Source organism: Rhopilema esculentum, chromosome 10, assembly GCF_057945365.1.
Source record: "Rhopilema esculentum isolate cy_ngs chromosome 10, ASM5794536v1, whole genome shotgun sequence".
Taxonomy (NCBI): domain Eukaryota; kingdom Metazoa; phylum Cnidaria; class Scyphozoa; order Rhizostomeae; family Rhizostomatidae; genus Rhopilema; species Rhopilema esculentum.
In genome coordinates, this window is record NC_142824.1 from 9,318,592 (window position 1) to 9,343,270 (window position 24,679).

The 24,679-nt window shown below is 37.3% G+C and overlaps 1 protein-coding gene across 1 annotated transcript; it reads left to right on the top strand.

The window, feature by feature from the left end:
• The first annotated feature begins 1,306 nt into the window (after positions 1-1,306).
• LOC148959284 (uncharacterized) lies at positions 1,307-23,122 on the top strand. The gene is made up of 24 exons (XM_089110497.1): positions 1,307-1,641; positions 4,999-5,295; positions 6,704-6,894; positions 7,247-7,392; positions 8,482-8,542; positions 9,347-9,405; positions 10,042-10,230; positions 11,543-11,656; positions 12,493-12,542; positions 12,979-13,195; positions 13,568-13,713; positions 14,043-14,214; positions 14,681-15,121; positions 16,063-16,224; positions 16,465-16,581; positions 16,941-17,054; positions 17,400-17,519; positions 17,798-18,028; positions 18,975-19,211; positions 19,633-19,725; positions 20,282-20,323; positions 20,453-20,488; positions 20,946-21,068; positions 21,534-23,122. Exons 1-24 carry the CDS (start codon positions 1,588-1,590, stop codon positions 21,653-21,655), a joined length of 3,534 nt encoding a protein of 1,177 aa, XP_088966623.1. The 5' UTR covers positions 1,307-1,587; the 3' UTR covers positions 21,656-23,122.
• The last annotated feature ends 1,557 nt before the right edge of the window (positions 23,123-24,679 follow it).

The following is a 24,679-nucleotide window of genomic DNA, read 5'->3' on the forward strand; positions in this document are numbered from 1 at the left end:
TGCTACAGTGAATTGTGAAAGAATTGTGAAAATTTCATAAAAAGGCCTTTATTAGGGGGAAAAGCTGCAAATTGCGTTAGATTAACCCCATAAGCTAAAGTATCAATTTGAGTCAATTTGAGTATCAATTTTGAGTCTCGGGTAGCAAGAAGAATTAATAAATTACTTGCACATAAACTTTTAAATCCAGACATTCAGGCTTTTAAGTTCATTTTTTAATGGCCTATGAGTAGGGCATAGTCTATGAGCCGGGGTACAGAGTTTGTTTATGGCAACGTTCCCCCAACGTTCTTGGTTACGAAGCCTTCTATTTGAGCACCCCTTGGAAAAATTTATAAATCAGCCCCTGGGAAGGATCCTGTGCTAGTTGTGAGCAAAAATTCCTAAGACAAAAAATAATAAATGCAAAAACAAAACAACTGAGGAGACTAAAAGGAAATTTATTGGTTCTTGTTTTGGCATTTTTACACTTATTCATAAAAACAGCGAGACACGTTTTGCCAAAAAAATTGGACCGATTGAGCATGCCCAGGAACAGATGGAAGATAACAAAGGAAAAACGTTTCTTTGGAAATTTTTTCACAAATTTTTACAAAACAAAAGAGGTTTCGTCAGATTATTAACCTGGTACAAAAATATTTTCACGCAAAATTGCTATTTAGTGAGCTTACAAAAAATTTACTAAGTAAATATAAAAAACTTATGCTTGAAAAGGAATAACATTGAAATCACCCGATCCCCAAAATATCCAGAAAATAAGAACATCGAGCCTAATCCAAAATTATCTGGTCCTAATAAAGGGGTGTGTAATTGGTAGGTATAAAGACCCTGGAAGCAATGTTTATGCCAGTATCCCTTTAGAGTAGCGAGGGTAACTCAAAACTTGATCTACTTTAGGGAGGCTTATTTGGCATGCATAATTTAAATTTAAGAAAGCGACAAAGTTTTTTACCCAATAAATGGATAAAAAGTTATTGAATTAGGTTACTTACTTCTTGAAAGTGTAAGAGAGTTGCTTATTTGAGAGAGGGCTTATTTAGAGGGTACGCTTATCAAATTAATACAGGAGATAATTTTGTGTAGTTGCCGTCCGCTAAAGTTGCTTTAAGGAAAATATTTCTTGTTAGCTTCCATTCATGCTATTTCATAGCGTCACTCAACTAGAATGAATGTGAAAGAAATCATACTTTGAATCAGTAATTTGATCTTACACTTCAGTGCGATGAGGTAATACTAATAGGCGGCTGACGTCACCCTTTGTCATGAAAGGAACATTCCACGTGATAGACATTTTTTTCTCTCTCATTTAAATCTTATTGAAATCGGTAACAAAGACGGTAATAACACAAGTATTTTTCGATTGGGAACGAACCTGTCCTACTTATTTTGGAGGATTATTTAGCCGTCGAATACTTGAAACATTTTCCAAATATTAGAGCTGTTGACAGATTTTTACATAATTGTGTAATACTGAAGTGACCGAGGAGGTAGTTCCTTTGCGATCGCACGTTTTATCGAAGGTCGGTCGTCGGATTGACTTGAGGATTCTTCAGAGTCCGAGATCTTGTAAACACTGACGATTCTGCCATGTATCAATGCAAGGCAACGAGACTTGTTTTTCTTTGCTGTTTTATTGTCAGGGTGAGTAGGTCTATTCGTTCTCTTAATCTTGATCTCGAAGAATTTGGGGGAGGTGTTCGCCAACGAGGTAGCGCTCATGTGATATGACCCCATTTGTTTTTACAATTTCGCCCGCTCAGTTGTTGAGCTTGTTTTCGGACATCTGTCTCCGTTCCACAAACAAGATGACAAAATTTTAAGAATGTCACCAAAAAAATTCCCGCAGATCATGTGGAATAAACTACTTGGCGGTAAGGCTACATCGGATATATTTTCCTGTCTTCTGCCACAACGTAGGCTGTACGTAGGCCACATTGGATAGGTGGTGCGGTTCTATCACCATTTTTGTGGCAGCACCTGAAACCGGATATTTTTGGTAGCCTCTAGGTTGGTTACCCCATTAGTGAATAACTTGCATGTTTAAAAGGTGCTCGCTGAATTAAAATGAATAGTTTATCTACATGCAGGTGCCTTGCCAATGGATACCATCCCCACCTCCCGCCCCGCCCAACAAAAATATTGACCAATTTATTCATGGTCGTCTTTTACTGTTTTTTCAGTCTGTAAATGAGTGTACACAATTTAATTATTTTTTCTCCGTTTCATAACCAAACTATCCTTAGCCTTAAAGCCTGGTACCTAATATGCAATTTATAAAGAGAAATAGGAAGCTAGTAAAAAAGATGAGGCCTTCCTACATTTGCCTAAGGGTAACTGATTTTCATATCAAACTGTACATAAGTTGAAGGATAAGGGGTAGTTACCCCTCCATCATTTTGTCAAATGGTGGTACACACAGTTCTTTCAAAAATTTATAAAAATGCAGTAGGTAGGGTTGGCTCATATTTCAGATTTGCCAAGGAAAATACACATTCTGTAATGTGCCAAAATGAGACAAAAGGGCAGGATATCATGAGTCATGCCCATTAACCTTCCACTCTACAGTTGCTGGCACTGTCACTGCTGTACATGCCTTGGACTATATGGCCAGATGACTTCACAGAAAACAATATTAAGGGGTTATAACCAAACATCTTCTTGTCTGTGCCCCCACTTTATAACTAGAGGTGCAGCCCCTGGTGGGAGAATCTTAGCATTGCTAGCCATCTTTTCCTGGGCACTTCACCTCCTTCTGGCACCCCTAGCTGCTTTACCCCTGTACAATGAAATGATAGGTCCAGCACTAGTTACCTCTTGGGGAATATTTTCAAAAATTTCCTTCACCAGAAAACTCATCATTGAAATGTGTATTGTCAGATGATTTAATGCAAAGTCAACATGTTGCATAAGGTATCCAGGTATTTTTTGAATGCATTTATAAATATGGGTGTTTGAAGGAGCTGGGTTTTCCTTCAAAGTTGGTTTTTAAATCTGTTGTACTTTTGGTAAGGAGCAAAGAATTATCATGTTTTGCTAAATATTGTCAGACTGATTTTACTCCAGATTGGTTGTATAGCCTTTAGGAGTTAACGATTGAAGATTGAAGAGTGGACCTAAGTGTGCAATCAGAATTTTTATCAAATTTTTAACATTTATTTCAAATTTTATTAGAATAAAAAACCCTTTTTGGCAAAGTATTTATAATATTTGTTTTAAGTGCTTTTTATTTGTGGACATAGTTTCACCTTTTTAATTTGCTTAATTAAACAATAAGAATTGCAACATTTTTAGTGAAATGCATCTATATGTTTACAAGAAACAACAACTAGAATGATATCCTACAGGTAATTTGCTGGCCAAGCAAAACTTTGATGTCACAATTTTACCAGTTTTTTCATGCTTTTATGTAAACCTTTGCTGTCATTTAGAGCACAACACAACAATATTCTGGAACACAGTATCTAATAATGTGTGTTCAGAAATATTTTACTGACAGTACTTTGAAATAAAAGTAAATGATTTTATTCACCCTTCAAAAAATACAACAATAGAGTAGAAAAAACTATGCTTGATTCAATGTAGAAAAATCTCTGTGTTTAACTTAAGTTTTAGACACATGCCTTTTATTGGGGTACACCATGTTGTTGTCCTTGCGTAGTTAACATTACAAAAACCTGGCATGTTTCTTTGGAATATCAAATCTTTGTATGGATGCTTGACCAATAATATAGTTTTGGCTATACATACAATGGAAGCCTTAGGATATATATTTTTCAGATCAACATTGGACTTTACTGGCTAAATTTAATTATCAAAATATGGATGGCGTTGTCCAAACTCTTATAGTCCTGTAAATTCTGTATTTGCCTGTGGCCCCTTGTCTGTAAGTTGAAGGTCATTTTATTCTCCTTCTGTGGCAAGCTTCGTTGAAAATGAAAGAAGTGGGAGAAATCCTGAGATTAGACAATGAATGAAGCTTGATATCCGGCATTAACCTTTTTGTTAGTTTAATCAACCTTAGCGAAGACGGCGATATGTGAAACCTTGAGTGTGTCTTGTCTCATTCCATCATGTGAAGGGCCTCTTCAGTTTAAACAGAGATCAATGTAAACATCAAAAGATTCAAGGTAGCTTGGACTGAGCCTGTGTTTGTTTATGCATTATGTTGCAGTTTTTTTCTCGCTTTGCGCTTTAATAGATAAATATCGACGTCGCGATATGTATTTGTCCAATTACAATGTAATGTATGGATCCCTTTGTGCACGACCTAGTTTTTCCTCTAATGCAGTCTTTTATCAAATTTTTTGTAAATTCAACCTAGCTTTTCCTCTAAGCAGAATTTTTTGTAAAAGGATATAGTTTACTTTCTCATTTTAGTGTTAGGGTTAAGGTCGTTCATTGGTACATTTCATTCACAAAACCAAGAAAAGGATTTCCAGGAAGTGATTATTGCTTTGAAACATAACATATGCCAACCGGATAGGAAGCGTAATGAATAGTATTTTAGAAATGTATTAACAGCTCGACTTTTGCAGTGCTAAGTTCGAAATGAATTAAGAAAATACAAACTACAACGTTTACAGCAGTTATTGCCAGTAAATGGTATTTGAAATATGACAAAGTTGTAAATATTGATTGTGCCAAAAAAATACTGTGTCTAGGGGTACAGGTTTTGCTAACGTATTCTTTCATGGGGCACCTTTCATATAAATGCCGCCTTTATCCTAGGATTGGCCCGTTTTCCCCATTCCATCCTAACCCCCTGTCTTTGGCCAATGTTTGAAATGCTGATCAGTGATGCCCGATACACCTTCTTTAAACGAGAGTGAGATTTCGTTCTGTAATTGGTTTTTAAAGAGTAAGAGATTAGGCGAATGATGAGTATATAATAATTTTTCTAACACATTTTCAGCGCCCTTGTTATAGATCATATCTTTATATTTTTACGAGACTTGATAAAACGACCAATTTAATTTCAGTTCTCTCTGTTTCGCCTAGGCTGTTTTCAGTGCAGTTGTGGTAACATTGCAGCCCATTGACTACTACAATGGTGGCCATAAGGATTATGATGGTGTATGCTGTGACAACCTAGGTAGTTGGTGGTGTTTCAATGAATGCGAGAACTGGTTTCAATTCTGTATTACTACATTTCCCGTCAAAGATTGGAGCAAGTGTCAAGTGTTCAAAGTCACATATGTTCTCGGTGATGACGATTTCACTTTTCCTGGATACGGTCACAAGCTTGGCTCCAATTTCTACAATCCAATAAGGTGGACGGCTGTCGACCGTTGGCAGGTAATGTGCAACTTTAGTTCAGTTTGCAGTGGAATAATCAGAGGGCGCGTGGATGCATAAGTCATACACTGCCTGGATGAAAGGAGTTAAGAAAGTGCAATATTACCTCTGTCTTTCGTCCCATTTAATTATTATCCATATGTTTATGTTTATAAAAAGAAATGTCAAAGTTGTCTTCAAACAACATTTTTTTATCTGGGCTCAAACTATCCCAGATTTCTTTTTCGATGTGTAAATGAGTCCGACCTGAGTATCCCGGGTTAAGAAAGTCCAGTTCGAGTGCCTGGGCTGAATCTAGGTTGAATGTCGTGCAAAGTCCAGAAAACACTACGGCTCCACGGCTGTTAGGCAGAGGAAGGTTTTGAAACAAAGTAATAGCTTCGAGGATGGCCTATGCATAACTTGACAAAAGTATATTATGTGAGAGAAATTTTACCGTTTAACGTTTCTTTTTTCTTGACAAAATGCAAAGACCAGACAATAGATAATCTAACTTAATTTGCATTTATATGAAAATTTTATTGAGAAGGTACAAGGAAATGTCCGTGGGAAGCAGATGGGACGAGATTTTGTTAGGAGGAAGGCTTAGGCGTTCTCTGACCTCTGATGTCTTGGATCTTCAGTATATACTCTCCCATTTGTTTAAAGGGTGTCTATTGATCTCTGTTTGTCAGGAAGTTAAAAGCGTCGCTTGAAAGAGGGTTTAAGAAAATCTTATTTTTATCGAAATGCAGTGTCAGATAAAAAGCCCATCAATTTCGCATCCCTTTGAAAAAATCCTTTTTACGACACTGGTTCGATAATCATGCTATATGCAAAAACAACAAAACAGAATAAAAGAGCAAAGTTTTTAATGATTTAATTGCTCATATTTATAAATATTTACCAAAAAATCTGCTATTAATTCTTTAGCGATTGGGGAGGGAGAGTGTAAGTACAAACTAGTTGAGTTTGTATGTATTTTGATGGTCAAATTTCCAAACTGTACCCCCTTTACCTGCGTATAAGCGTTTGTTGTAGACGTGGTCATAGGAAATAGTTCTCTATTCATTCAACTCACTCAATTCATTCGATTGGTGCAAAAATTAGCCTGCGTGCAGGATCTAACCTTCCGCAAATATTAAATTTGATGTACGCTATTTGTCTGAATTTGTTATACCTTAGGCTAATTAAAATCGGCTTAATTATAATGCATGCAATCAGAAGTCATAAAAAAAGTTACAACATGAATCAAATCTAAGCTGAGGTGATTCAACTGTCAAATTTGTTTTGAAATGTGAAGCAAATAAAGGAGCAGTGATGAAGGAACTCGTCTCATGTTCGTACGTCATGAAATGACGTAGCTAGGGCTACCATCCATTATTCGTGAAGAATAGCCGGTTGGCTAACATTACCTTTTTCTTTTCAGGGTGCATTTGGTTTGTTGGCTAATGTTTGGGATGATGATCATAATAATTTTCTTGGTATTGGTAGCGCGGATGAAAAGATCGACGTTTATCGCATGAATGTGTATATAAGTGCGGGGCGGGACGAAAACAACGCAGTTTCAAAGCGCTTCTACGCAACCGGGCGACGTTCAAGCCTTGGTTTTCTTGCTAGGTAGTGGACACTTTTATCGTTTTCTTAGAGATGAAAAGAGGATGATACGATTAATGTTTGAGCTGTTAACCCAGCCACAACTCGAATATTCATTTCTGTACCACAACGCCCAAGACATATGTAGTGGACCACTAACTTAGTACCATATTTACCCTAGAAAGGGAACTCAGAAGCATTTCAAAGAATTGAGGTTGGGGGGTAGCATGGAATAAAATGAATCTCTTCCTAAAACAGACACTTTATGCAAAGAAGACTCCCACATTTTGTTTTTCTACGATCTTGGAACAAGATTTTTAACTCTTAGTCCATAATTCAGTTTGTACCTTGCATCAATAGATAATTTCCTTTGCAGGGCTTGGTGCGCTACGAATTACTACGGCCCAGATTGTTTTACATACTGTGTTGCAAAGGACGATTCATCTGGACATTATACATGTGACCCAGCTTCTGGCAGTAAACAGTGCAATACGGGGTGGAAAGGGAGCAACTGTCATTTGCGTAAGTCAAATATATTTCCTTTATTATAAAAGTCAAACGTCTTATTGCACCCCTTATCCCAAATAGGATTGATTCTAGTGGTTCTCATGTACCAGGGCACTGATTGGATTATCAGTACTAAATTGCTTCACACCTCTTTTGATGACTTTTACTTTACTTTAAAGGTCAAGTAATTCTTGAAAACGTTATCATAGCCGCACATAAAAATTCTGTGTTCAGGGACCTGCATACCATAATGTCTCGAATGAGACATTTTCGACTCTTTAGAGGAGGGGGCTGTCATTAAAGCGGGGTGGTCATTCAAAGGGGGCGCTGATAAATTTTTAATTATTTTTCCAGACTGCATGTAGCAAATTTTTGTTTGAAAAATTAGTTTGATCTCTGCTCTATTTAAATGTGAATCGTTAGTTCTCTACTTAAGGTTAATATGTTCACTTCTTCATCATCATCACCACCATAACCGTTCGTCTCGCCATCCTCCTAGCCATCCTCGTCACCATTCTCTTCACCATTCTCTTCACCATTCTCTTCACCATTCTCTTCACCATTCTCTTTACCATTCTCTTTACCATTCTCTTCACCATTCTCTTCACCATTCTCTTCACCATTCTCTTCACCATTCTCTTTACCATTCTCTTTACCATCCTCGTCACCATTCTCTTCACCATTCTCTTCACCATTCTCTTCACCATTCTCTTCACCATTCTCTTTACCATTCTCTTTACCATTCTCTTCACCATTCTCTTCACCATTCTCTTCACCATTCTCTTTACCATCCGGATTCATATTTGAGATAGGGGCGCTCATATATGGGAGGGGAAGCTTTTAACAGCTTAAGGGGACGCTGATTTGAAGGGGGTGCTCAGTCGAAGGGTGGCGCTTATTAGATGGTCGGCGCTCATTCAAAGATTTGTAGTATTGGAAGCCGAATTTAGGTCTTTGGGTTGTTTGTCAATACACCCCGAGTTGTGTCAGGGACTTTTTCTTTTTCTTGAAACCTTTTAATTGGATGATTTTATTGAAACATTTTATTACTGAATGTTAGTGTTTCTAAGGCAACTGACTTTATCGTCTGCATTTTTTATTTAGCCATCTGCCTGTCTGGTTGTGATCTGTCCCATGGGTCATGCAATTTACCAAATCAGTGCAAGTGAGTATTGCTTGTCATCTGCAACAACTTAAACGCCTGTTGTTCATTAGTAGCAATGTATTTTGTTGTCACCCAAGTGTTTGCTTATTCAAGAGAAAAGTATCTAATTTTAATAATACATTTTCCTCTATGAAAAAGTCAACAACATAGAGCAAACGAAAAGATCTAGTCTCTCTGATGTTGTGCCACAGAGCAAGTCAAATTTACTTTTTTTAGGATAAATCAGTCTCCAACTCAGTGTTGGTTACAAGAAAAATTACTCCCACAATGCAGTAAATTGTTGAATATAATCACTGAATTTAATAAAAATAAAAGTTTTGATTGAACAGGACAAAAGCCTCTGATCAATTGATTATGCGAGAAAGAGCAAACAGACTTAAATCCAATTTACTCCTCAGTACCGTACCAAGATTAGAATGGTTAAGGGGGGGGGGGGGGCACGGGTGCCATTGCTCAAGGGCAATAACTTAAAAAGAGAACTTTTTTGAGCAAAAGGATTGTTATAGTTTTTGAGTAGCTACGGCCAGTGTTACCGTTACCGTAGCTACGCGCAGGGGGCTCAATGGAGCTCAGAGGCCTCAGCCCCTCTTGTTAAAATTCAGAGAGATTTTGGGGGTTTCAGCTCCTTCCCTCTTAACAAGTGAGTGCCTATTTGGTTGGGCGAATTCTGTGTTGGCAACCCTATTGAGCAATTTCTTATCAGTCTTTTGGTGTCATTGAATATTTTGAATACTCAGTGTCACCTTATGTCTGGGTTATGTCGTTTGTCTTGGTGAGGCTGAAGGTGCTGTTTTTTTGTTCTAGTTGTGTCAGCGGCTGGACTGGAGTATTCTGTAATAAATGCATTAAAAAGACCGGTTGCGGTGAGTTGCGCAGTATCTTTTCAACCTTTTCACGGGTCTTTACTGGAAATAAGGACTGAAAACCTCTTTTACAGAAAACTTCTCTTTTAACTTCTTGGCATCTATGAAAAACAGGAAATTATATATGATATATAGAATTAATTGTCAAACTTGAAGATTGGCTGACGTCAATAAGAATATAACTGCGTGGGCTGAATTAACCTAGAAGAAAATTTTCACAAGTCTCTGCGCAGTTTTTGGCGTGGGCGCTGACTAATGCCCACATATCAAAGAGAATAGACCGTGTATCTTGAGATCTCATAAGATTCCTGTTTTATTAAAGGCTTATGCGCAACCGGCATGCTTAGTGGCAGTTGTCTTGAAAAATTGCTTAGTGGCAGTTGTGTTTTGTATTTTCATGCAGTACGATATTAGGCCGATAATAGTCGCAAAGCGTTCCGGTTGCGCAAGAGCCTTTAATTTTATCGTAAAATATATTGAAAGTAGTTGATAAGAGAGTTGATAAATTGATTAATTCATTGATGACGCAATCAAGTCTGAAAATAATTTTTGTTCTCTTCAATCACACAATTTCTTTGTTATGAAAAGTCAATAAAACTGTTTCTTATGTTCGCTTTTTGCGTATTTGTTTTCTAGTAAACGGGTATTGTGTTTCTGGTCTTGATTGTGTCTGCAACAGCGGATGGACTGGTGAGAACTGCGACAAGGACCTGAACAGCTGCCGAAGCGGCCCTTGTAGAAATGGTGGGACGTGCTCCAACACAGGAACAGATGCTTTCAGCTGTGCTTGTGTTCCTGGTTACACTGGAACCTTGTGTGAAACTGGTAAAATGATTATTATCAATTAGGGACCGCAGAAGCGGGGGCTACGGGGGCTTTAGCCCCCCCCAATGATTTCCAATATGTACTTAGAACGCCCTACTCTTGGTTTTTAGAATGTTTAGCCCCCCCCCCCCCGAAAAAAAACCTTTTTGCCCCCTCCATCTGTAATATGCTCCCCGGTCCTTGCTTTTGAAAGTTCTTTTTCAATGGTATCATGGATTTATGTATTCTCAAATGTTGCCGGAAAACATTTTTCTCAAAGCGGTAGAAAAATCTCAATTTAGCCATCGTTTTTTTGTCGGTTAACAAGTGAATTTGAAGAGTTTTGATTATACAGTCATTGGACCAGCATGTAATTTTCAGCTTTGCAATGTCGGATGCTTTTACTATGGAGTTCTGTTTGAAGGATTACCGCTTGATATGATTAGATTCAGAATTTCAAAGTATTCTCTGGAGTCGTAGTCTTTCATAACCATAGCAGACACACAAACATCAGATTTGCTCGATCTATGATTTATTGTACCAAGTTATCATTCATACTCTACCAATTTTGACTGTGTAACTTCAAAAATCGTTTACTTCTATTAAATCATTCTATTGGAAGTAACTGTCTCAAGCAATAGGTTTTGCTATGCAGTTATGATGGGCTGTCAACCAGGGAATTCACCCTCTGTTTTCACAGTATTAACCTCTCTTATCCAGAACTTTTTGATGCGCATAATATTGACGGGGGTTAGAAGTTTAAAGGTTTTAAATAATCAAGCTGAACGTTTTACTTTCTAAAAGCTAGGACTTTCATAGCTCCTTTCATAAAAGCTCACTGGACAAAGAATTTTGTACCTCGAATTTTGAGATAAACGTTGCTCATTGGCGTAAAAAGATTTCCTATGAATTATTCTGAACCTTGTAGTGCATTCACAGTGTATACCGTAATGCCTCGCTTATTCAATTTTTGCGGCTCCAGGGTGGGCGCTTATACGAGGGAAGCCCTTATTCGAGGGGGCGCTTTTTTAAAAAGTACATTTGGGTGCAAATTGTGTTGTTCATTGATCTTTCTTGTTGAGTTGCCTTCCAATTCATTGAAAATTGTGAAAATTATGTTTTCGTTGAAAATTCGAATAAGCGCCCGTTTCTGAAGGTTGAAGGATGGGCGCTTATTCAATAACTTTACCTCTAGGGTGGGCGCTTATTCGAGGAAGGCTATCATTTGAAGGGGGCGTTTGTTCGAGGCATTACAGTACAATCACAGTGTTTGCTCACGATTATCCGTTATTGCCATTAGATGATTCGCATGAGTATCCCACCTTTCTCGTAGAAATCAACATGTGTGCCCCTGACCCCTGCCTAAATGGTGCTACCTGCGTAAACAGAAGAACCGATTACTACTGCTCTTGTCTTCCTGGATATAATGGCAAAAACTGTCAAACAGGTATGATAATAACCTACCTCCTAACCTATTCTATCCTTATGCTTCATAAAGGTACATATTGATTTTGTTGCTGGAGCATTCTGTACATTCGAATAAATCTTTTGTGCCAAGAATTTCAAAGCTGTAACATACAAATTTACACTCTATTTCAACTTGATTACTTGTATGGAATGATGTGGCTACTCTTTTTTGTTGCAATTTACAATGTGATTCTGTCTACATAATATGGTTCATAATTGCAAAAATCAGATGTGAATATGCTCAACATGTACAAGGCCACGCTTTGAAGTTGGGATGTAAACGTGGGAATGTTTTCAAAAGCTTTTTGGGTATCAGATACCGGTTAATCTAAAAGAAACCAGAGTGAAAGTAACTTTATGCCCAGGTTTTCTGAGAGCCATATCTTTTAAAAGCTTTTAAGAATCCAGGGCAGGCTAAAACACATTTTATGGCTAAGAATACGTATCAAGCACCATAGATATCTGGTCAACTGTGAAAGATTTTATGCGATTGTTATCTTTTAAAAATTCAAAGCATCATTTGTCTTTGTCATTTACTTCCAAAAGCGCTTCTCAAGAGCATTCTTAGTTACATAGAAGTACATTGCATGAAATTCTGGCACGATGAAAAAAAAGCTCCATCTACAGTTTTATTTTAGACATAGAGAAAGCTCGATGATTTAGCAATACCTTCGTTTATTATGCTCAGAATGCCAGCCATAAATTATGTTCAGATCAAAGACATTTAATTTTCTACCTGCTATGTGATTTTCATCGTCATCGTTCGTCATCCAGCAATGAAAAGAATTTACAACTAAAGTGTCTTTTCTTTTATAGATATCAACGAATGTGCATCTAACCCCTGTAAAAACGGTGGAACTTGTGAGGTAATATAAGCTCGTATGGGGATAAGGCTAGATAACAAATATTTTGTGGTAATATCGTTATGAATTTCAGATTGTTATAGAAAGTATTTATTAAAACCAGAATTATTGAAAGAAAAGGTAAGACATTTCAACGTGAATCTTTGTTTCGCATACCTTTCTTCATTGTGAACACTGTCCAATTATTTGTAGGGTACCCCCATTTGTGGTAGGCCTCACATTGATTTATGTTATCGGCTAAGTAAATATTCAGCTTCAAGAGGCTGTATTTGAAAAATAGGGAATTGAACACTCTATGATAGTATTTAAATGTTATTTTGAATATGATAAGTTTAAGGGGATACTGTTACTTCCTCACAAGATAAAACCATTTATGTTAACTCATAATAATAAGTTTAAAGTACACTGCCCACTTTCACTTAAAACCTTCAACTGCTAGGATCAAGTAAACGACTTCAAATGCCGTTGTCTGGCTGGATATACTGGTAAAGACTGCAGTGTTAATATAAATGAATGTAGCAGCAACCCCTGCCAAAATGGAGGTCAATGCCTCGATGGAATAAATTCCTACACATGTCAATGCAGAGCTGGGTTCACTGGAAGTAGCTGCCAAGTTGATGTCGACGATTGCAGTCCAAACCCCTGTAAAAATGGAGGTAGGTCTACATCGTATTTGAACCGTCGTATCTTTATGTTTTTACTTTCGAGCTTATAGTTTTTACTCACGATGGAACAGGAGGATGAAGATCTTTCATCTCTCTTGAATACTGACAGACAGACGGTTGAAGCAGAGCCGAAATATGGCCATTCAAAGATAAGAGAAGTTACAAGGAAGTTTGTAATGATATCTAATTTGGAAAGCGTTGACTTATATCAGTGTAATTTTGCTTCATAAGGGTTCCTTTTTGGATATGTGCGTTCCTGCAATTCAAGTAAAGTTTTTCGGTTGAAATTTATAAGAATTTTTAAGGATTATTAAAGAAGCCCTAAGACCCTGCAGCCAATACCTATTATTGTATTTCACTTAGGAACATGCACAGATGGCGTGAATACATTTACTTGCCAGTGCCCGTCCGGATTCCATGGGAAAACATGTCATAATGGAACCAACGAATGTGACCCAAACCCTTGCCAAAATGGCGGCTCCTGTGCAGATATTCACCTTGATTACAATGTAAGTATACGGCATATGCTATCCATCATATCATGTCCTTCCATGCATTCAACTTTTAACGAGCTGTCTAAGCCACTTTTTCTAATTGTGAATTCACCAAAAGAATGAATCAATATGGTTTCAGTCTGCTAATTTGCACTGTCATTCAAATGCGAAAGCTTGAAAAATATTAACAGATATTGAACGGGGATAAAATATTACGTAGTTATTTAGATTTTTGTGATAGTTAGATTACAAAGGCATGTTTTTATTCTAAAAATTACGAAGTGAATCCCTTTGCTGCTGGTGATTGATTTTTCCAGCTTATGTTACTCATTCCTCACCCTTAGTGCACGTGCATAGCTGGATACACCGGCAAGAGTTGCCAAACTGATATAAACGAATGCCTGGCGGGAATATGCAACAATGGAACATGCACAGACAAAGTCAATGCGTACACGTGCACATGCTACCCAGGATTCACTGGCAGCAACTGCCAAACGAACATCAACGAATGCGCTCGTAAGTTCTTCGCCAGCCTTTAACATTTCTGTTTAAATACCGAATGATTTTCTTATCGCATTTATCAACCATGTTGAGGATAGAAATAGTGGTTAGCATGACGTCTCCTTTAGGATTTACAATACACTCGCTATGCTAGACAGTCCTGTAGGTTCGATTATCTGTGCCCTCTAGCTTACTGTAAGAATATTATCTCTGGTGTTTTGCCTCCACTTCTCTTTTATCCTTGCTGTTGAAAAGGGGCCCATTTTTAATATTTCTTTTATGTTACGTGCATGGCAAAAAGCACTTTATAAATTCTAAATTTTTGTCTTTTTGAACTTCAAATGCTTCTCGTACATAATTTCGCTAGTACTTCAAGGCACAGTTTCTATGACGTGGTACTTGTGGCATGAACGTCACCTTCACGGTTATCAGTCTCCCTTAGTTACTGTTTTGAGCCTGAGATTTTTGTCATTATTTGTAGCAAGTCCTTGCCAGAATGGTGGCACCTGTATCGATGGCATCAATAGTTTTTCTTGCCAGTGTCCTCCTGGCTACACTGGTGCCCACTGTGAGACAAACATTAATGAATGCAGCTCCAACCCATGCATTAAAGGAAACTGTATCGATGGTATTGCAAACTATACATGTAACTGTAGCATGGGATACCAAGGGCGGAACTGCCAAGAACGAATCAACTATTGTTTGTCTTCGCCTTGCAATAATTCAGGCAGATGTGTGAATGAACTCGCTGGTTTCAAATGCGTTTGTGCAGTGGGATTCACAGGAAGAACATGTGATGTGAATATCAACGACTGTTCGCCAAACCCTTGCAATGCCACTGGTACTAAGATGTGTGTTGATGGAATAAACAGCTACAAATGCGATTGCTTGAAAGGTTACACTGGAAAGTTTTGCGAAGTTGGTAGGTTTATTACGTTGAAACTTTGAATTTGCAACTCCTCCCAAAAGTTCTTGAACGCCCTGTTGCTCTGAAAATGTGTTGTTCTGAAAGTATTAACAGTTACCGGTAAAAACAACACCCTAGCCCCTCTTCTTCATAACAATGTTTGTTGTAGAGGGAAATACCATAGCTATCTGAAAAAATCCGCTGGACTACACCGAACCTCTTAACTCTAGAAAATAAAATTGTTCGGAGGAGGGGGAGGTGGGAGTCAGTATAAGAAATCGAAAATTTGATTTTGTGTACCAATAAATTTGTCAGGCGTTATAGCTTTCTCTAGTTTCTTGCCTGCCTCAAAATTCAGAGCAGCAATCATTCTAAAGGCTAAATGTTTTTAAATCATTCTCAAGAAAACAGTCAAAGCAAGGTATGACTTGCATGTTGTCATTTAAGTGTTTTTTTCTATTAGCGATCGCCCACGTGGTTGTCAACCACGCTACTGCAACTGTACTAGGTTTTTTAAGCTCTTACGACTTCCGTAGCTACTACTTTTAATTTAAAGAACTTTTGATATTTGAAAGTAGAATGGTTGTTTTTGTCGGGTCCGGGAAGCATGCCTCAATACATATATGTCTCTTTTAGGTCGTTCTTTTGTTTCTTGATATGGTAGAATAGATTTTCTGCCAGGATTTCTAGAATGGACAATTACGTGACGGGGAATGTAGCTTTACCGATGCGGGCTTGCAAAATAGGTTTATTTGGCTCCATTTTCTCTTTGGATAACTGGCCATTAGTAATTATCATTTTTATCAAGTGGATACGGTAGCGTTTTTATTGAAGTGCGGTTGAAGGAAAATGGATTGAAATGAAAAATATACAGAACGTTGCAGGGGAATCGTTGCTTAAGAGCTTCTTTCTCAATTAAGTTTTTTATTGAGCTTTTAACCGTTGTTCTTTGTTAGACGTTGATGATTGTGACCCTGGTAACATTGACAATGTGATCGAAGGAGAGGGTGCAGTCACCGAATTTGGCTATTGTGGGAAACACGGCAAATGTATTGACGGCATTAATTCATATAACTGCAGTTGTGACAAAGGCTGGACGGGCAAGAAGTGTGAAAAAGGTGAGTTTTCTTTTGTTGCATTTACAATGTTTCTTCTGGGATCAAAAAATGGGAAGCGAAAGTTTCTCTTAGGGCTTGGCGTCCATTTTGTCAAAAGTTTCTTCGAAGTCGTTTTAAGGACCAATTTTTTTTCGTTCTAATACAAAACTGTTGTTTTATTTTCAGCTTGAATATGTTACACGGCTTTTTATCTCTTTAGACATTTATAATCATTGGTAATGCTTTGCTATTTCGTCGTAGATATTAACGAGTGTTTACCAGACCCTTGCCAAAATGGAGGGAAGTGCTTTCAGACGTACAATGCGGACTATGTTTGTGAATGCCCAAAGGGATTCACTGGCAAAAACTGCTCCATAAGTAAGAACGAATAGAAATTCTTCTTGCTTAGATAGTTTTGCTAATATAAGCAATGAAATTTATTGCAATATTATTCATCAGATTTCATTGTGATGTTTCCAAGTAAATCGAGGTTTGTTGTCTAATTACACTATGGCAGTATGATCCAGGTGACTTTTGGCCTCCCTACCTGCCGTTGCTACATTTTCATATGCAATGCTCCTGCCAAATGCTTTGCTTTCCGCAGGCTTTCTGCGGGCTTACCGCAGATTTTCCGCAGGCTTTCTGCGGGCTTTCCGCAGATTTTCCGCAGGCTTTCTGCGGGCTTCCGCTAGTAGGGAGATTAACTGATCATAATGCTGATATCTTTGTTATCCTAGACATCGATGACTGTGTTAATCATCGTTGCTGCAATGGGTCGAAATGCATCGATGGAATTAACAGCTATAGTTGTCAGTGTGCTCCGGGAAAAAAGGGAATCGACTGTTGTTCAAGTAAGTATATCATGGCTTTGTCTGATGCAATTTTCAAGCAAGAAGCTCTCCGATAGATACGACGATAGATTTTGAGGTTCACACTTTTTTATTTTGGAACAGCCCTTTCAAAAGCTCTTTCTGTATTTTACTCGAATCGTATTTTTTTATTCACATTCTTTTCTCAAATCTCTCCTTATGTGTACAATGATCTTTTTTATTCGCCCTTCAACTGGCGTTTTTTAGTTATATTTTTTACCTTATTTCCAGATGTTTCGTTGTAGACTTATCGGAACTACAAATTTTGTTATGTAGTTTTTTCTAACTTGGCAAAAAATGTCACATAATTTTCTATTGCATGTCTAGCTACATCTTGGTGCGCAAACAATAATACTTGTGTAAATCAGAAGGGACGTTGCATCGATCTTGGCACAGATTTCCGTTGTAACTGCTCAGTAGGATACACTGGCAAACGATGCGAGACTGGTATGTACAGTTTACGTCACATGAATTGATGTTACATTGATGCCTGATTCAAACGCGGCCTAAGTAAAAGCATCAAAGGTCCAAATCTTTGATTGGCTGAAATAGGCCTGAATCTGTCATTTTCTTGAAAAGGCACGTTTTTTGTCATATCCTTAAAGTCTGATTGATTAAGAATTTAAATTTCTCAGCCATTCAAATGTTCCAATGTTAAAGTTGAACTTTCTGTAAATTTTTGAACTTTTAATTGACTGATGAGTTTAATGGTGATCTCGTTTTAGAGCTCGACTTGTGTCTCAGCAGTCCTTGCAGTAACTCCTCCACGTGTATATCCATTCTTGGTGGCTACAGATGCCTGTGTGACTTTGGAAAAACTGGAAAGAACTGTGACGTCAACATAGATGACTGCTTCAACAATACATGTAAAAACGGGGCAACCTGTGTAGATGGAATTGGCAAGTTTACGTGTACATGCCCACCTGGTGGTAGATATACCGGCCCATTTTGTGAAGGTATGTCTGTCAATGTACTTCTTTGAGGCACTCTATCTTGTGCCCACCAGCCCACCACTGTTGCGTTTTATGACCATAGTTCTGTTAATGGTGCGTTTTTTAAGAAGCTAATTAATTCTAAAATGGTTTTGTTTGCTCAAAGGTGACAACAGTCTGACTTCAGAGAATCTCCCAATGATTGGTAAAAAATATACCTCTTTTGAATTCCCCGGTGTCTTCACAGCAGTTTTCCTCTTCCTAGATGACTACTACCAGTCTTAAGTCATTTATTTCCATTTTTCTGGATTTCGGGGACATATGAAATTTCCACCAAACTTTCACGCCTCCGTCCTTTTTCTTGCGTTGCATCAAGCCTTAGAATAACGTTTAGGTAAAATAAACGGGGCATGTAATATTAAATTAAATGAAGACTTCTGTTGTTTTATCCCGGGCAAAGGGTAGCTGTCTTCTCTTAAATTTGCAATATTGTATCGATGCATTGAGATAAAAACTTCCTCAATTTGGAATTCATGATAATATAGCCACAGTTAGCTCTACTAGATTTCCTGGGATGTATATGTCTAACTGCAATAGACTCTTAAGCTTACTTGATTAGTATCAAACGGATGCGTATAAGCACCGCTTTTTTATATAGGGGGCTGGGGCTCAAAGTTTCTATGGATTCCATATTGTGTATCATTCACGAACGAAACCAATCATATGAATTCACATTAAGAAAAGGAAATAGATAATCACGTCGCATTTTATTTAGAATCTGTCGTTTAAAATTCTGAATTAAGGAATGTAAGATTTATGCTTGTTTTCTCAAGGCTGGACAGGGAAAAGGGCAATGACCACGAGTTTCTGTTTTGAAGCAAAAAGCTTCTTATTTGTCGTTCTTATTTCTATAAGTTGTTCTCACTTTTCACTTTCAAAATTAATGTCAAGTTTTAACCTCTTGTTCTAGATATTGATGAGTGTGGAGAGGGGAATTGCAAAGAGCCAAATCAGAGGTGTATCAACACACCCGGAAGTTACCGATGCGTATGCAGAACAGGGTACACTGGTGCAAAGTGCGAGACAAATCTGGATAATTGTAATCCGAATCCCTGTGATGCTGAACGATCGACAAGTTGTATTGACTTGGTAAATGACTTTGAGTGCACATGCTTGAAAGGATGGGAAGGAAGGAATTGCACGACAAGTAAGACGATTTGATTTGATAGGAATATCTAAGAAAATTCCAATTTTGTGCTTATTGTGACCCATGCTGGCTCTTGTTCAAAGATTATTGGTAGCATTTGCGGAACAAAGGATGACTCTCATTTGTCAGCATAACTTTGACTCTCATTTGTCAGCATAACTTTGTTCTTAGCTTTTTTATATAAGAAGTTAAATTCACTGCTAGACAGCCTCTTGTGGATCTCTAATCAACAAACCTTTTTAGAAATGTACTACGGCTGGTCTTTTCCTTTCTGTTTTTACGTATCCTCTTATCATGAATAAGTGATAGATGCATCATATCACATCGCGATCGGAAAAAGAGCATCTATCAAAAATATACTTTTCCCTTCTATTTATTCATCGATCTTTTAATTTGTACTTTTTTTTACCCATATTTGCAGGAAAATCTGGTGAAGATCCTTGTGGATGCAAAAATGGTGTTTGTTTGTTGCGTAATGGGTTTGAAACATGTGTTTGTAAGCAAGGATTTAGAGGTGAGATGAACGTTCGTTTTTTTCGTTTTCTTTTTGGGAAAAGATCTCTTATGATGTCACCATAATTGCAAAATAAGTTCCATATTCTCTCTAATGAGCGCCCCCTCTTCGTAGAACTCCCATTCTCCTATGAGCGCCACTTCTTCAATGAGCACCCCCCCCCCCAAATATCATAAAAACAGATGAAGACCAGCATATCATCACAATAGTTGTCAGTTAAAAGATATTCAATAAAGCCAAGGCTGTTTCATATGAAACTCCAGTGACATTGTGTAAATATTATGCCTATAACAGGTCTGATGCATATTGAATATTAATTTTTTTTAAATCAACTCTCGTTGTATTCGAAAACTCAATTTTTGTTTTAATGAGCGCCCCTCTAATGAGCGCCCCCTCACTGAAGCCAAAAATTAAATGAGCGCCCCGGCACTCATTAGAGAGTATACGGTATATTACCAAACTTTCAATTTGAAGTAGATTCTGGCATCCTTTGCTGTGCCTTGATTCTTTTAGCCGCTACTTTCAACGTTTTTAAAATTCATTATTTTTTCTCAAGGGTCAAAATGCGAAATAGATATAAAGAAAGAAGCAGAGGAAAGTGAGTTTTTCTATTCAGTCTTCATAGCTCAGCTAAACTTTTTTAAATTTTTAGGTTTGATAAGCTGCCTCGTGTGTTTGCATGGTAATTTTCTTCAATTTATATACTTTTTTGTTCATTTTCATGCAGAGAAATTGAACGCACAGAAGCAAGAAAAAGATGAAGGTGACTACTTTCGTTGACTTTACTTACCTGGAATTTATGTTAGAAGAATTGTTCGCATCAATATAATGCGTCAGGATATATTATTTTCCAATAAGTTGATTGAGTTGATTTTTCCCAATTATTTTGAATAGATGTAAAATCTCTTTATGTGGACAGAACTAGTAAGAAACATTTTTTGGTCTAGACAGGATATGTCACTCCTCCCTCCAAGGTTTAAGAATGTCAATAGACGGGGTATCAACATTGAGCGAACAGAGAAGATGCAAAATCGAAACATATTCTGTTCTATATTGAGTTGTAGTCGACGTTATTTTGATCAACCTTGAGCCTGGTTGAGTAAGCGTTTTTGTACAACCGAACAATTTCTAATCTTAGCTAATATTTTAAAAGCTGACGTGTATTTCTTACTTCCAGTTACCTTGTTCGTCTGTTTTTATATCTCATTTTTGCTTCATAGATAAAAAGAAGCTAAATATCACACTTGGAGTTGTTGGGGGCGTTATCGGTGCAATTGTTGGAGTAGCAGCTGTGCTGATTGTAATGAAATGCAGGCAGAGGAAAACACGGTTACCAGAGAAGAGTAAGTCCATCTCATTATTAATTTGTTCTTCATTGTTAATAAATTATGTCATATTTTGGAGAGTTGCAGAGAGCTGGTTTCACTTCGTGAATTATATAAGAAACAGTAGCATAGATATTTGGTGAAGATTCATTACAGCTGTGCGTGTTATGTAGCAGTTTAATCCTTACAAAAAAATATCATGCGGGAATTTTATCTTTACGAGTTTTCAGTTTATTGAGAGCTTGCCTCATATGATGTAAATGGCCATAGCAAGGATTATTGGCGGTCATTGATTGAGAAAATTTAGGTTACTGTTCAGAAACTGGCGAGAAAAAGAGTTATTTGACTCAAGTATAAATGATCATTTGAAAGGTTTGATGAACGCTGAAGCTCTCATGTTTTTCCCTTGTCAAAAACTGTTCAAAATTTCAGAGTTTCACAGTCAGAGTAGAAAGGAAAGCTAAAATGATTTTTTAATTTCAGCTGTCGGGTACTCGAACATGGACGGGGAGCAGGTGGATTTTAAAGGAGGCGACATGATGTATAAGAATCCAACGTACAGCTTGGGAAGGGCCAATCTCGGTTTGGATGACGATAACAATTAAGTTTAGGCTTTTTTGTTTTTTTATTTCGATAATACTTAATTTCGTTTTATTTTGACGACATTTCATTTGACGAATCTTGACAAAAGTTTATTTATTTAGCAGGACAATAATTATGTGTTATTAATTTCGGCTTTTAGGATTTTGAGTTTTGGTATTTGGCACTGTCAGCTATTTTATGAGCTTTTGAGAAATAAGCAATTGCAACGTAAGCACCACACACAATTCAAATGGCTAATTAAGACTAATAGTTTAAGATAAGCTGTAGTAATTCATATTTGCTACCATCTAGGCCATGTTAACCCTATACCGGGTTCATTTTGCTTTTCATACCGGCTCACTTTTAGAGATGCTGCGTAATTGCTCTACTTAGGCCCTGGTCACCTTACACCGGATTCATTTCGATTTTCATACCGGCTCACTTTTAGGGATGCTGCGTAATTGCTCTACTTAGGCCCTGCCCACCTTACACCGGATACACTCTCGCAACCGATACACTCCGTATCTTGTCTTGCGGAGCGATATTACTGTGCTAAAATATGGTATGCTTTTAGTCTCGTGTGGACGCAAGAATCCTATCTGCTGCTGCTCTGCAACCTTCTTTTGAGTGCAAGATTTCGCCCACTGGCTTTGGTAAGAAAAGCTGACAACCACTAATAGAGACAGTTATTGAAAGTCACGTTAGATATGGTAACAGAGTTGCGATGAGCTATCAGAAACAAAGTTAAATTGGTTTCAAAACCAGTAGAATGGAGCAAGAGTGTTGATCGAAAATTTTGAAGTATAAGGTCTAAAGTCTAAAACTACCAGAACTTCAATGCAGATAATCTGTTACCTGTAGGCGAATTGTGCATAAATATCACCAGATAAAAATACAAAAGTTTATGCTACTTAGTGCGGAACGCAGCTTCTTAGTGCTGAACAAAGCCAAAACTGAATTCGATGACGTAATAACAGCCGTAATTTTGCATCGGATTTCGTCAGGAATTCGAGTTCCAATGAATTCGCTACTGAATTCGGTTTGACTGGGACCTTAAACTGTCGCACGTGTTGATTAATCTTATTGGCCTGTATGATTAATCATTTTTGCTTATATCAATTGATTTGTTCCACCTTCCTTGCTCTTGTTTCAAAAGGACCTTTGTGAAATTACTCTGGTCCTGGTACTATGAAGCATTTTTATAATAATTCTGCTTTATTTGTTTTTAAGCCTACTTACGTTTAAACTTTTTATAGGTTTTTGATATGGGAAAAGCGTTCAGTCTGGTACTGCAACGAAGTACCGATTATTTTCAACAGTTTTTCACGAATCTGTTTAATTTTTTTATCTTAATTGAATTATTTGTTAATTTTTCAATGCGATTGTAAAAATTCAAGTTCACGGTATTCGTCATCAGTAATTGATGTGTAAAATATAGGATTGTGTATAATTTTAATTCTGGAAATTCACCATATGGTCTTATCGGTCGACATATTGTGTGTTTTATATGTTTATTCTCGAGTAGGCCTTTCAATTTACCCAAAGATGTCCCCAAGATTGTTTCCAGCGCAAAGTTCATTTTTGTTCATTAGAATAAAAATGGTATGCAAATCAAGCAGTTCAAAATTCCTGAAATAACCGAAATATGAGCATAGAAAGTTTTCTCTCGGTTTAACCATAACTATCGTTTATCAAACTCCTGGTTAAGGGATAACTCGCAGGAGATGGAATCATTGGCACTATCACCAGCGAGGCTAAAAAGGTTCCCGAGACGAAACTTGCAAGTAAGTAACCAGCAATCATTAGTGTAGAGGCACAAAATGTAGAGAAGGGCCATATAGCTTTATTGTATACAAAATGAACGTTTCAGTTGCTTTGGTTTGCAGGGCTCCTCAATATCAATTTCTTTATCTTTCCATTTTTTCTAGAGTTACATCATCTTCCAATGTCTACCTGTTACTTGAGTAGAAAAATCTTGAAAATAAATTATTTAAAGTAGTAAAGTTTTGTCAGCATAGCTTTCAGTTATAAAGAGGAATATTGAGGTCACACATGAGTGCAAATTTCAAAAAGTAATATCAGTTCAATCAAAGATTTGATCCTGGCAGAAAATAGCGATGATATTTTAGAATTACCCAGAAACAAGAGGAGGCGGCCTAGCCCCCTTCGAAAACCCCACTCTTCTACACCCCTCCCAACAATCACTAGCAAACAAAATGCTATTTAGAGCAAGTTTTGGGGATCCCTTTACTGAAGAAGAAATTGATCAAAGTGAAAAGGTACAGTGAGGAGCTGCAAGGTGTGTGCAAAACCGTTATCATAAACCTTCGACAATTAAATATGGGAATGGAACCTCTAAACGATAAATTAAAAGCAAGTCAAAAGTTTCGAATGTTTTAGAGATAGACTGAGCACAGTTTAGTAAAGCAGTGTGTCAGGTTTGCTATTGGTGTAGTTCATTTTATGTAACTTTCCAAAAAACTATTAAACAAGCTGTTTAAATGATACTTTATATTAGCTGTTACATCAAAGATGGAAAATATGCATTAGGTTGAGCCCTTCTGCACAGTTTGAAAAATATGTGCACTTCATACGATATAATGAATAGCTGATTTACCCTAATAAAAAAACAGATTATAAGTTTTCATATATTTTTTAAAGTATTGAACGAATTTCTACTCTTGCTTTTAATCCTGCAAGAATCTTCTCATGTTTTCTTTTTGAAAGGTAGGCAGTGTTTTGTAGAAGTAGATGTAGGTAGTGTAATAAAGTCAGCTTCCCATTATATGATTTATGTTCCTTTGAGCCCTTCGCATTTAGAACATCATATAGTTCCTTTAGGAGTATTTGCATATGCAGCATTACGCATATTACGTAAGTTCTATTATATATACCTCTTTCGAAAAGTAGTTACAGAGATAGTCCGTAATGTAGTACATGTCATGCTGTAGGTGCTTGTGAAAGGCCTCAGCGTATACCTCATTATAATGAACAGTTTGAAAGATCAGAAGTTGTAATCTCTGCTGTATCCTGCCATCGACGAGACT